This window comes from Dama dama, chromosome 1 (genome assembly GCF_033118175.1).
Source record: "Dama dama isolate Ldn47 chromosome 1, ASM3311817v1, whole genome shotgun sequence".
Lineage (NCBI taxonomy): Eukaryota > Metazoa > Chordata > Mammalia > Artiodactyla > Cervidae > Dama > Dama dama.
The window spans coordinates 64,429,899-64,443,793 of NC_083681.1; the positions used below are offsets into that span (position 1 = coordinate 64,429,899).

At 42.2% G+C, this 13,895-nt stretch overlaps 1 protein-coding gene across 2 annotated transcripts in view; it reads right to left on the bottom strand.

Moving 5' to 3' along the window:
* Nucleotides 1–458: 458 nt before the first annotated feature.
* SLC1A2 (solute carrier family 1 member 2) overlaps nucleotides 459–13,895 on the bottom strand; it is an 88,196-nt gene continuing 74,759 nt past the window's right edge. For both annotated transcript variants that reach the window (XM_061151924.1, XM_061151933.1), the window contains exons 10-11: nucleotides 4,724–4,955; nucleotides 459–562 (exon numbers count right to left, since the gene is read on the bottom strand). In XM_061151924.1, the coding sequence (XP_061007907.1) occupies nucleotides 491–562; nucleotides 4,724–4,955 (304 nt within the window). In that variant the 3' untranslated portion in view covers nucleotides 459–490. The remainder of the gene's footprint in view (nucleotides 563–4,723; nucleotides 4,956–13,895) is intronic.

A 13,895-nucleotide genomic window follows, 5' to 3' on the forward strand; every position in this document is an offset into this window, starting at 1 on the left:
TCCACCAACACAAGGGCAAACGCTCTAAGACACCGAAGGGGATTTTCTCATAAAGGCTCTAACAGAATCTCCTGTATGCTACAAGGTGAGGCTGGAGAACACGCCAAGTGTCTGCTCATTATTCCAAGTCCCCAGAATATGCCACACGCCTTTAGCTGTGTCTCCTGGAGAAAAGAGCACCCACGCTTCTGCATCTTGACAGAAAAGGGAAGCTGGCAAGAACGCGTCTTCAATTCAAACTGATTCCTCCAGCAGCATCCATTCAAACAATAATACAAGTGAGAAAATGAGACATTTACCAAGCATTATTTGGCAACACAGCACCGTGCCTGTCACTGACTCACAACAGATCCTCTAAGCCTCAGCTAATAGATTAAGTAAACACAGAAATAGATGTATTTTTTTCTTTTTAAAGAAAGCTTGTTTATATCCTCTTTTACCATAAGATATGCTGGGGAGTTTATTCAAGAATTTGCTGAGAGTCATATCCTTATTTTTCATGTTTCCAAGGTTCTTCCTCAACACTGCAGTCGGCTGACTTTCCATTGGTTGCCAGAGTTACCTGAAAATAATTATCATCAACATCCAGCTTATAGGCCATGAACCAGAAAACCACCCCGGGGGGTTATGTGGAGGAGCACCAGACCCAGGTTCTACTATGAAACTTAAATATTAATGTTAAACACTGTTCTTTCCAAATTGATTTTAAGCTGGTCTTAGTTTTCAACAATGATTTGTACACTTTAAAAATGCATGTTTGCCTTGGGGAGGTATCTGAAGCACTAGACTTTGCAAGTTGGGGAATAAATAACTTGTATGATGCTTTTAGGGTTTTGAGGGGGTCTAATTACCCATAGACTCACCACAAAATAACGCAGTCCTTAAAACATAGTGCCCTGTGCTACTCCAGACAACCACAGAGAAACAAAAAAAATCCAGAACCAGATCTAGTTCTACTCATGCACGTGAAAGGTTCAGTTTCAATGAGCCCAGGTGGATTTTATATATGTCCAATTTCAAAATCAGAAGTCGTGGTGGTCTGGCTCCACCATATAAGCTGTCCAGGCTTTAAATGTTGAAAGAAGAAAACAAGGGAATTAAAAGCTGGGGATCAGTAAATCTAAATTATTTCAATGCAGACATTTATTAATCAACTGTAATCACCAGACTGTCCGGATTATGCTTCCCTGGCTCTAAGCAAACTGAACCCTTACACAAAATGGGAGGTTTACCCCTCCACATCTAAATCGTTTTCCTAGCTTACCTTCCATCTGTCTGTCCTCAACGTCATGTGCAAACTTAAACCCACGACTGATATTCCACATAATGGAGAGACTGGATTTATGGAAGCATTAGGACATGGAGACATGACAAACGGCAGCAATGACTGAAAGAAATCTGACCTTCTTCTTACCCAAGTGGAAGGGAGACGCATGCATTATGAACACACACAACATGCTAGGAACAGAAGACCAAATGCCTTTCGTGAACCAAGCAAATTAAAATAAAAACTACTCCTTCCACCAGTCCCCATGAAGCCTCCATTAAAAAAAAAAAAAAAAGACCATGCAAGAAGCAAATGTAAGCATCACATGCAGTTATTCTGGTTAAAATAAAAAACACTGCATAATTTCAAACTACGGTTACAAGGCAAGAGCCTGAAACTAGAGAGACCAACATGACATAACAATGCTTAAAATGGTTAAAGTTTTGACCAGAGCAGCAGCAAATTTGTTTCCCCTTCAGTGAACTGTCAGGAAGGACTGCCAGGGACAAACTGTCTGCCTGGAGAAAGCTGCCTGTTCACCATGACCTTGAATATGCCTATCTGGCTTTTAGCGCTGAACCAGATCAATAGCTGTGCAACATTATAAATCTCAGTGTGGTGCCTTTGGAAAACCAGACAGAAACTGGGTGGGGCGGGGGGGTTGTTTTCAAATATTAGGACTTCTGTCTCTAGAGTAGCTGGGACAGCAGTTTTTTGGGGGCATTTCTTTTTTCTGATTGGATTAAAAGAAGTGGGGACTCCACCCCCTCATCCATTCCACCCGGCTCTTTTCCAACACCTGGGTAATAGGAAAACCAAAAGGATAGAGGACTGGCGGTAAGCATTGATGTCCCCCTCAGATTTTAAAACAGTGAAACGAAACAGACGAGAAAGAGTTTCAAAGGCCGGAGTAAATGTAACTCAGATATTCTGGGTAAAGCCTGCGAATTCATCTCTGTAGCTCTGGTTGCCTCCTTTGTGCATGGGTATCAACCCAGCTGATTGGTCTAGAACAAGAAGAGTCAATTGCCTGACCTCACGATCTTCACAGAGCTGAGCTCCATCACTTAACTAAAAAATGAAAACAGCTGAATAATTATTAAACCAATATGGTCGTTTCATTATTTTCATGACTTGCTCAGTTTCATTACTTGATTATCTAAACACTAATTCACCAATGAGTTTGCAGGTGGTTGGTTCAGTGGTTAATTACCTAGAGAGACTAAGCCACTATCTCTATGCAACTGCCCAGCAAAAAAAAAAAAGAAAGGTTATCTGAATTAAAGCATAGGGTCAGGATGCTAAAAGGATAAAGTAAAGTAAAGTAAAGTGAAGTTGCTCAGTCATGTCCGACTCTTTATGAACCCATGGACTGTAGCTTACCGGGCTCCTCCATCCATGGGATTTTCCAGGCAAGAGTACTGGAAAGAGTACTGGAGTGGGTTGCCATTTCCTCCTCCAGAGAATCTTCCCAACCCAGGGATCGAACCCAGGTCTCCCACATTGTAGGCAGACGCTTTACCGTCTGAGCCACCAGGGAAGTTCTAGAAGGATACACTCAGTAAATATTTCTGCAGAGCCTGTTGCATGCCTGGCACTGCTTTAGGGCACAGCAGTGATAAATATGAATATAGTCTCTTTTCTCATGGGCTTATTTTCCAGTGATAGGGAGAGCTGACCAACATTTCCCTTTAGGGGTTGAATTGTTTGCTAAAAAAATGAAATGAATTTGTCCTGATACGCTTGACGTCCTTTAAGGGAAAAAAAAAAAAAATCTGGGAAATCTGAAATCTAAACCTATCCCCATGCCTAGAAATCTTCCTCAAAACTTGTCCTGTACAATATTGTTAAAAAGCCTGCTGAGATGCTCCAAAAGGGTCACTCCAAAGGTAATTAACCACTAAAATCCTTCTAATACATAACTTCAAATATAAAAAGTACATATGGTGATTTTCTTTTGGTTCATACTACTGTATTTCCTTGTATGGCAGCCATTGGGATCAAGCTGTATCTTTGCTATATAATTGTACATTCATTTTGCTGTCCTCCAGTGCCTAATTCAGGGCTTTGCCAGGTTATGGGCACTCGGTAAAATGTGATTAATAATCAAAATATAGGAAGTCATAGGAATAAGATGGGGGTGCTCAATTAAACCCCACAAGGCACACAATAAATACTTGTTAAATATAATACAGCATAAAGCTATACAGCATGAAATACTGACTCTTGTTGACCAAAACTAACATTTTGATGGAGAATAATCCAGCATATTCATTTAGATGTGGAAAACACTGACTTTTCAGGAGAATGGAGTTTACCATTTAGGTCCATCTTAATTTCTAACAGTTTTAATTGCTTTCACAGAGTTAATTAATTTATGCAATTGCCTCTTGATGAGTGGAGTCCCTCCCTAATTTTCATTAGAAAATTAGGTTTAAGAACAATGTAGTTGATACAGAGGGGATAAGCCACTGGACTATCTTATAGTCCAGTGAAGAGAGTTGCTTCTATGTCATCCTTAGTTGTCTGGCATATATTTGGAATGACCCAGAAACACAGGGAGAAATTAATTATTAAATGAGTTCAACAGGAGTCAAAAAGGTCTCAGAAATCTGTGTTGGGTTCAGATTGTCCTCAACTGCTGTCTAGACCCTCCAGAGTTGACTTTGCTCACCTGCTGGGGTTTCTCCAAGTTTGCTTCACTCTGGTCATGACACTCAGTCTTTGACAATGTCAAGTTAGTTACAATGAAGGCGAGACAGAGCCCACTGAGCTTTAAGACTTAGCATCCAACAGCTTGGAAAAGAGTCCAGAACATCCATGCTTCAGGAATAATGGTGCTGCCAGGCAATGTGTGACATGTAGTGTTTTTTAAAAGACATTTATGGATAATTGTCCTGAAGGAGACAATTGCTTCCCCATTCTTGGAGCAAAGTGACTTCCAGGTCAAAACTCATGCTCCCACAAAAATAATTAAGAGAATGATAGCTTTGCAAAGTTATGTGGGCACGTTTTTCTTTTTTTAACCAATACCTGATATACAGCAAGGAGGAACACTTGTGCTATGTAAATCAAGTGATTCTGGGCATTTCTCTTGATGTTTCACTTGAGGAACAGAATATCTGAAAGCCAGCAAAGCCCTAGAAACCACAAATTCTTGAGCATAATATTCAAAGAAAACAGATCAAATTTGCAGAGTGGGTGGACAGGGGAATCAGAATTTATCTCGCATAGACAAAACAAGCAACTGTCTGACTCTTTCACTGTTAGATTTGTTGATTTGCTGCCATGTTAGACACAGAGTTAGATGATCTGGGACTCATAGATGCTTGAGTTACATGATTCTTTAGAAAAATAAATGTGACAATAATACATGCAGGGCTTTTGTGTTTGCTTTAAGAAACTGAGCATGCACTATTATATACAGGTCTCGATATCCATGAATGGGAAAGGTACCTTGCACTCATCTACTATTACTGAGTTGTGTGCGGCATAGACACACTGGTTTGAGTTGCTCTCCCTATGGTTCTTCAAGTCATCATAAATGGACTGAGTCTTGGTCATTTCAATATCTTCATGCACTCGGTGCTGGGAGTCAATGGTGTCCAGCTCAGACTTGGAGAGGTGATAGACAATCCCAGCCCCAAAAGAGTCACCCACAACATTGACAGACGTTCTCATTCTGTCCCTGGAGACAAAGAACAGAACACATTTAGTGAGAAGCAGTATGATGTGAGGGTTGAGAGGTCAAGGTCTGGACTGGAGAGCCCTGGGGTTGCCTTCTAGCTCTACCTTTCACTCTGCCTCATCTGGACCAAGTGACTTCAGTTTCATGAGCCTTGATTTCCTTCTTTGTCAACTGGAGATAACAATCATACTTCTCTTATAAGCTTGTATGAAAATTAAATGGAATGATGTACATAAATTGCTTAGTAAAATGTCTAATGAAATGGTAAGCCCAATAAACAATAGCAGGAAGGAGGAAGAATTAGAGGGAAGTAATGTCCAGTAGTCATGCAGTCATTAGAGGTGGACCATAAAGAAGGCAGAGTGCTGGAGAATTGATGTTCTTGAACTGTGGTGCTGGGGAAGACTCTTGAGAGTTCCTTGGATGCAAGGAGATCAAACCAGTCAATCCTAAAGAAAATCAACCCTGAATACTCATTAGAAGGACTGATGCTGAAGCTCCAATACTTTGGTTACCTGATGCAAAGAGCTGACTCATTGGAAAAGACCCTGATGCTGGGAAAGATTGAGGGCAGGAGGAGAAGGGGACGACAGAGGGTGAGATGGTTGGATGGCATCACTGACTTAATCGGCATGAGTTTGAGTAGGCTCCAGAAGTTGGTGATGGACAGGGAAGCCCGGCGTGCTACAGTCCGTGGAGTCAAAAAGAGTCAGACATGACTGAGCAACTGAATCAAACTGAACTGAAATGTGTGCAGCACCAGTAACCAAGTTTGAATCCTCTTTCTTTCATTTTGCTTCACATTCTGCGTACATGCTAAGTTGCTTCAGTCATGTCTGACTCTTTACAACCCCGTGGACTGTAGCCCACCACACTCCTCTGTCCATGGGATTATTCTGGCATGAATACTGGAGTAGGTTGTCATTCCCTTCTCTGAAGGATATTCCAGATCCAGGAATTGAATCCATGTCTCCTGCACTGCAGGCAGATTCTTTACCATCTGAGCCATTCATATATGATGGGAAATTCAATGGACATGGACTTGGGCAAACTCCAGGAGATGGTGAGGGACAGGGAGGCCTGGCGTGCTGCAGGCCACGGGTTCACAAAGAGTTGGACACGACTTGGTGACTGAATAGCAACAAGAATGTCCAGATCTCAGAATTAGACCAGACAGCAGCCATTTCTAGTTATGTCCAGCAAGTCCTCTTGTTTTAAACTGTTCTTTGAAGATTCCAGATTACCTCTACTTATTTATTAATTCTTCATGAAAGAGTAACCACCTGTGAATTGCTTCATAATAAAAATTTTATCTTCTTTGTAAGGATAAAAACAGCCCTGTGTCCCCTGCCATGGACCCCAATCTGTGCCCAACATACACATATACACAGACACAGCTGTTGGCTAAGACACCCAGTCACAACTTCCTCCCTGACTAATATGTGTAGTGATGATGTGCCCTGCAAAAAACCAAAATACTTTCTCTTGCTCTTTCTGTTAATCTAAAAAAAAATAAAATCTTCCAGAGGGCCTCGTGAACCAGGAAGGGCTGAGAAAAAATCCTTCCTCAAATCTGTTTCTCAAGTTCTGACTTGGAAAAAATAGGATGGTTCATAACACTCCCTCTCAAAATGTCAGCATCCAGAAAACTAATTAAGTTCTTAAGAGTAAGTTGTAATCTCTCACCCATAAGTTAAAAACAGTGTGAAGAGTCCTTTTGACCAGATTTGTGAGATACTCAAAGTTGTAAAAAGAAGGATGCTAGAAAATCACAGAGAAAAGAAAAAGGAGTTTAAGTAAAAATGCTACCGAGACATCTTAGCCCAGCACTCTAGCATTCGATTCACAATTTTTTTTTAAAAAAGGAGGATACCAGAATTGGTTTAAGGCAAAGTGGAAACCTTAGTTGGTTCTTGGAACAAAAGCCTAAAATAAATTCTACCTGCTCTGAACAAATCTATTTCTCATTTAAAGTGAAAGTCACTCAACCATGTCCGACTCTTTGCAACCCCATGGACTGTAGCCTGCCAGGTGCCTCTGTCCATGGAATTCTCCAGGCCAGAATACTGGAGTGGGTAGCTGTTCCCTTCTCCAGAGGATCTTCCCATCCCAGGGATCAAACCCACATCTCCTGCATTACAGGTGGATTCTTTACCATCTGAGCCACCAGGGAAGCCCAAGAATACTGGAGTGGGTAGCCTATCCCTTTTCCAGGGTATCCTCCCAATCCAGGAATCAAACCCTGGTCTCCTGCATTGCAGGCAGATTCTTTACCAGCTCTGTAACCAGGGAAGCCTGGGCATTATGAAGTTGCAGTAGAAGGAGTCTGGCTTGGTTCTCTTGCATGGAGCTTGGGAGCCAGCTATCCTTCTGGTTTTGAGCAGGAAGATACTGTCCATGAAAAAAATACAGGTCACAGCCCACTTTAACTCTCAGAGACATCTCTATATATGAGAAGTTTCTTGCCCTCCCTTCTGCTTTAGAGAATCTACCTCAGAGTGATAGTCTTAACATAAATGAAGACTGGTTCTTGAGGTCATCTGCATATGTAGGCACTTGACGTGGAGATCACTAAGAAGCCCCAACATAAGGAGATGAGAAGGAATATGTAGTAAGAAAAAGCCTGGGACTTCCCTGGTGACACAGTGGATAAGAATTAGCCTGCCAATGCCAGGGACACGGGTTAGATCCCTGATCTGGGAAGATCCCACATGCATCCGAGAAACTAAGCCCATGAGCCACAGCTACTGAAGGCTGCAAGTCTAGAGCCTGTGCTCTGCAACAAGAGAAGCCATGGGATGAGCAGCCCATGCAGTGAAGTGAATAGCAACCCCCACTCCCTGCAACCAGAGAAAGCCTGCATGCAGCAACGAAGACCCAGAGCAACCAAAAAGAAAGAAAGGAAAAGCCTGGACTCTGGAGGCAAGCTAACTTGGATTCAAACGCCAGCTTTTCCCTTTACCTGTTGGACAACCCTGATCATACTTCATGTTTGTGAGCCTTGGTTGTCTCATCTATAAAATGGAAATAACAACAACAAAAAATGTTCCCTACATAAGGGTTGTTGTGAAGATTAAATAAAATAACAAAATGCTTAGAATAATTCCAGACATTTAATGAGAACTCAAAAAACATTAATTATTGCTTGATGTATACATTTATTTCTAATAGAATTATGGTGAGGATTAAATAAGGTAGTGTCTATTAGGTATATTCCTATTCAGATAAATGTGACCCACCATCATCATTGGGCTTCCTTGGTGGCTCAGATGATAAAGAATCTGCCTGCAATGCAGGAGACCTGGGTTCAATCCCTGGCTCTGGAAGATCTCCTGGAGAAGGGAGTGGCAACCCGCTCCAGTATTCTTGCCTGGAGAATTCCATAGACAGAGGAGATTGGAGGGCTACCATCCAGGGGCTTACAAAGAGTCAGACACAACTGAGTGACTAACATTTTCACTGTTAATTATTAATCTTATTAAGTCAATTCATATATTCTTTTGGCAGCTCCTAGGCAGACCATCCAAACATGCCTGGTTAAGTTCCTATCTCCCCTTAAAACATCAACCCTATTTATAGGCCAGTTCCTAAGGTGGCACTCCCAACTAACCAGCTGAGTTATTTGTTCCTCAGAGAGTTGTAGTCTACTTTTTGTTTTTCAACTCTACTTCCCATTCTTCTTGGCTATGCTCTGAACTGTGCACCTAACACTCCTGGTCAATTGTTTCCAAAGAGAACTAAAGCCTTCAAGAAGAATGCTCTGAGTACCTACTCATCTCATGGCCCAGAAGAATCTGTCTTATTGGCAAAAAGAGGGATGAAAGTAATGGTGGTGGTGACGACAACAGTTGCTGTTTAGTTGCCAAGTTGTGTCCAACTCGTTGCCACCCCCATGTGACCAGGGAAGCCTGATGAAGATGTTGAAATGTGATGATTCCTCACATTTATATGAATTGGAATATACTTTATAGATATTACCTTATTTAATCCTCACCATAACTCTATAAGAACGACTATCATTCAAATTTAAGAGATGGAAACACTGAGGTTGAAAGAGATTAAGTGGCTCTTCAAAGTCACACACCCTCGTAGAGTCATAGAACCGAATCTGGACACAGGCAATGTGACTCTAGAATCTACTGTCCACCATATGACGCAAAGCACTCAGGAGCCAGACAGCCCTGATTTGAAAATGGCTGAGTTTGAAAATGGTTAAGTGGAAACAAAATAAGAATGTGGACTCTAATACTTGCTGAACTCTTTGTTATTGGGTTGGCCAAAAAGTTCATTTGGGTTTTTCCATACTATCTTACGGAAAGATCTGAATAACTTTTTGACCAATCCAATAGTTTATTGACTCATGCAACAAATACATAAGGAGCATTTTAGTGTGTGCACTATGCCAAGTGTCCAAGCAGTAAAGAACAAGAGAAGACCCTTCCTATGCTCTCCTTTCTGTAAAAACTCACACTCTCTTTACTTGTCTTTATCCTCCACTAGAACAAGATAAAAATTCTAATAGGAATAAGTACTGGATGTTCTTGGGTTTTGTAGGCAGGGCACTTTATTTACACTGGGGTCCCATCAATGGCTTGAATAGAAGTGTCTTGAGTCAGGCACTAAGGGTGGATCTGAGATAATCAGCTAGAGAGGAGAACTAATACATGTGAAATCTAAGAGGTAGGTGCTCTCAGGAGCATTCAGGCTGGCTAAATGAGTACAGTGGGAGCAGAAAGAAAGGACTGACCAAATCATGTATGGCCTTATCAGTCAAGTGCAAGAGTTAGGACTTTATCCCAAGTGTGACGGGGAGCCATGGAAGGGAAGCATCTCCCTTGTTTCACTATAAAGAATGGCAAGACTGAAAGAGCAAAATCCGCTTAGTAAAGATGTGGTAGATACAGAGAAAGATGAACCTGAAAGAGAGTTAAATAGTATCACTGATTCAGTGGACATGAACCTGAGCAAACTCCAGGAGACAGTGAAGAACAGGGAAGCCTGGTGTGTTGCAGTCCATGGGGTCGCAAAGAGTTGGATATGACTTAGCGACTTAACAACAACAACCAGGAGACAGAATTACAGGACTTGAGGACTGATTGATTCTGGAAAAGGGAAAACAAAAGAGTCGAGAATTCCTCTCAAGTTTCTGGTTTGGGCAACCAAAGGACAAGGCTACCATATGAAGTGGGCATAACTAGTTCAGCGGAAAAAGATTCTGGTGTCAGCATAAATGTGCCGAGTGTGACCCAGCCAAGGGGAAATGTCCCACAAATGACTGCGAATATGGATCAAAGGTCAGGAGAGATATCTGAGCTGCAGGTAGTGAATGAAGAGTCCTAAAGAGGCCATGGATGAGTGCCAAGGCAGGTTCAGTTCATCCTTGGAGAGAAAGTAGAGTGAAACAAGCAGATAATCTAGTCCAGAACTCTGTGGAAGACGAAATAGTTAAGGAATGGGCAAGGGAATAAGAGCCTGCAAAGGTGGCAGGAATTTAGAAGAGGGTGGGGGAAACACAATGCCCATGACAGCCTGGAGGTCAGGTAAGATAAGGAAAAGAAGTGCCACTTGGTTTCAGCAATGAAGAGGCCATGATCAACCTGGCAAGGGTAGCTTCAACACACAGGCAGGGCCAGAAGCCAGCTCTCCATTGGAAGAAGCTTAAATGAGAGGTAAGGAAAAGGAGAACACTGTAGAACCAACTTATTCAAGATGACTAATTGAGAAGCCAAGGAGACAATGGCAGAGGCAGGCAGGAGAAATTTGGGTTTGCTTTTGAGGCCACCAGGGAAATATCTGATCAACTCTGGGGAAGTCCAACTCTAGCCAAGAGCAGGATATGGGGATTTATGGCTCACATGTGGAAAATTTCTCCACAGACAAGTGCTTTCATTTTCTCTCCCAACAGCCCCAAATGTTCATGTAACCCCACTGATCTCAGGAGATTTTTAGGCTGCTTCATAAAAAGAATTTTAGAGTGCTTCCTGTTATACCCTGGCGTGGATGTGGCATGTCCAGACTGTGAGAAGGGAAAGACGTGAGTTTTTAATTGAATAAATTCAGAAAATGATATAGTTATTCTTTGGGGTTACCAGGAATCAAAACCAAAATGGGGACTTGATGAAGCTCCTTCATGCTGAGGCACTGGGTCCGGTTTCTTCAATAAAAACAGCTGCCAAGGTGCTCTCTCTTTCTCCTTCTCTCAGTCTAAATCTTCTGGAAGGAAGATGGTGGGATTGTCTGAAAGTCTTATTCACAGAAGAACAGATCCAGGGTCACTCAAAATTCATCTGGTACCTTGTACTGGAGTGAACCACATGAAACTGCCATTTTCATGTCTAGAAAGGCCAACTACTCACTCCAGTATTCTTGGGCTTCCCTTGTGGCTCAGCTGGTAAAGAACCCGCCTGCAACACGGGAGACCTGGGTTCGATCCCTGGGTTGGGAAGATCCCCTGGAGAAGGGAAAGGCTACCCATTCTAGTATTCTGGCCTGGAGAATTCCATGGACTGTAAAGTCCATGGGGTTACAAAGAGTCAGACATGACTGAGCAACTTTCACTTTCACTTTCTTTCAGAAAGGCCAACTATTGGCAATTTCATATGCGCCAGCCTACTACTCATAGAAACAAACCATTGTGTCTGCCTCTCAGAATGCAGGGTGCATAGTGTGGCAAAGGGGTCCCCTGATGTCCCAGATCTTGAGAAGGCTGGCACTATTCTGGGCATCTGAGGGCTCAGACCACATGGGATTAGGGAAGGGAAGAAGGAACCATGGAAACACTGAATTTTGGATTCAAGACTGGATTGCAATCCTGGCTCCAGCAGAGAAGGTTGTTTAGTTTTTCTGCTCAGCTTTTTCATTTGTAAAATATGAAAAGTAATATCCACTTCCAAGAGTACTGAGAACATAACAACCACTAACCCAGAGAAGTGCTCAACCTCTGACAGATCCTGGACCAAACTGCCTATAAAAGGCTTCACAGAGCATCTGACTGAAATTCAGTACTCAACCTTAACTGCATCACCACCATCATCATTGGTCCAAGCCCAGAGGGGAGAAAATCACTTCCTCTCTTATTCCTTCATCGTGTCTTACACGTTTCTCCTCTGTACCTACCTCTGTTGGGATTTTCTGACCACATCTGTCCCCATTACCAGACTATAAGCCCTTTCAGAGTGGACACCATGTTGTATTCATTTATGACATGGGCTGGAGGGGAGGAGGGTTGGAAAGGAGGTAAGCGGGTACGTGAAGGAGGCAGGGTGGGGATGGATCATTGTTTAAGAAGTGGAAGCAGATTAACTCTAGAAAGAGAACAGCCTTCTGTTCATCAAACCTCTGGTTGGCTATTTCAGTGGTAAAAAGTTAGGACACCGGGTGTGATCTAGAAGAAAGAAGTGGGGGACATAGCCCAGATTCCCTTGCAGAGGAAAATGAGAGCAGTGTCTTGAGGAATGAGGAAAGACACAGAGGTGGAGAGTGACGAGGACCAGCCAAGTAGGCAGAAACTGGAAATAAACAGGTGTAGGAAGAGATTCCCAGGGGTGGGGTACACCACAGGATGTTTTAAAAAGAAATAGATGCCTACTATTAAGTTTTTACTTTCCATAAATTATTATTCTGATACAAGAGAAACAAGACTTGAGATTATAGGGGAAGAAAAAAAATTCCCTTCTTCCCTTCTAGACTCTTTGGCTGGTCTAATAATTAAATCTACATAAGCGGTTAATGGGAAAATGTAATTTTGTATATGCCTGAGCCCTAATAGGAGACTCAGAGGCAGTCAGGTAATTGAGGCTTACATGCCATCCTGAGGGAAGGAAGGGGACAAGTGTCTGGGGCTTGAAAGGAGAGGAAGACAACTCACAGGAAGAGCAAATATTTGGTAAACAAATGTTTGCTCGGCCATGCAGAGAAGCCTCTTCAATGAAAAAGTTCTCTCTGGTAAAGAGTTCTTCCTGGTATAGGCTTCCTTCTAAATCTTTTCAGTCAGTTAAGGAGGAGGTGAAAAGCTTGTCCTTAGTCTGATGGATCCTGACCACTTTCAGCTTAAAATAAGCCACATGCTAACCAGCATTTTGGGGAGTCTCATATTCTTCCCCTTTTCATGATGCAGCTGCAAGGAAAAGGAGATTTTTCTTTCCATTTTATAGCTCTTCTGAGCTTGGACCCTCCTCTAATCTTTCCATGAGCATATATATATATATTTCTTTTGTGATGCATTAAAATGTGACCCACCTCCACCCTACTCCCTCAATTGGGAATTACACTGCGTTGAGTCAGGAACACTTTGGCAGGGGAGAGAAAGACTTACTCAAAAAGGGTAAGGCTGGCATGCTAAAGGATGACAAAGAATGAAAGATGAGGTAAGATGTTGAAAAGAGAAGTCAGTGGAAGTAGGAAATTGAAGCAAAAGACTTAAACATAAACCCGTAGAATCTTCAGAGGTATGGTATGTGTAGGAATTGGTTTTCTTTCCCACCAGACACAAGAGTAGGGGTTACCTCAGCTAAGTGTGTGTAAATATGCATGTGTGCATGTCTTAAATGAGATAATGAAAATGCAGATGGACAAGCCTGGGACACCCAAGAAATAGCCAGATGGTCTGGGTTTAAATCCCAGGTCAGCCCTTTAAGACCTACCAAATTAGGATATATTTCTTTGCTTTAAGTCTCAGTTTTCTTAAGTGTAAAACAGGGATAGTATTATTAGTTGCCTCATAATTTGCTGCAACTTTTTAAATAAGTCCATGTGATGCACGTAGAACAACGTCTGACATTGAGTATTAGTTATTAGAGCCCAGTGTCCTCTTGATCTCCTTTCATTGAATGGATGCCCCCAATGTCAACTGGAACTCAGAAAAGAGTAGAGATGTTCCTATACCACAGTCAGGAACTCCTGCTCTGCCTCTGCACCATTGCTTCTGGAGGTGAGGTCCCT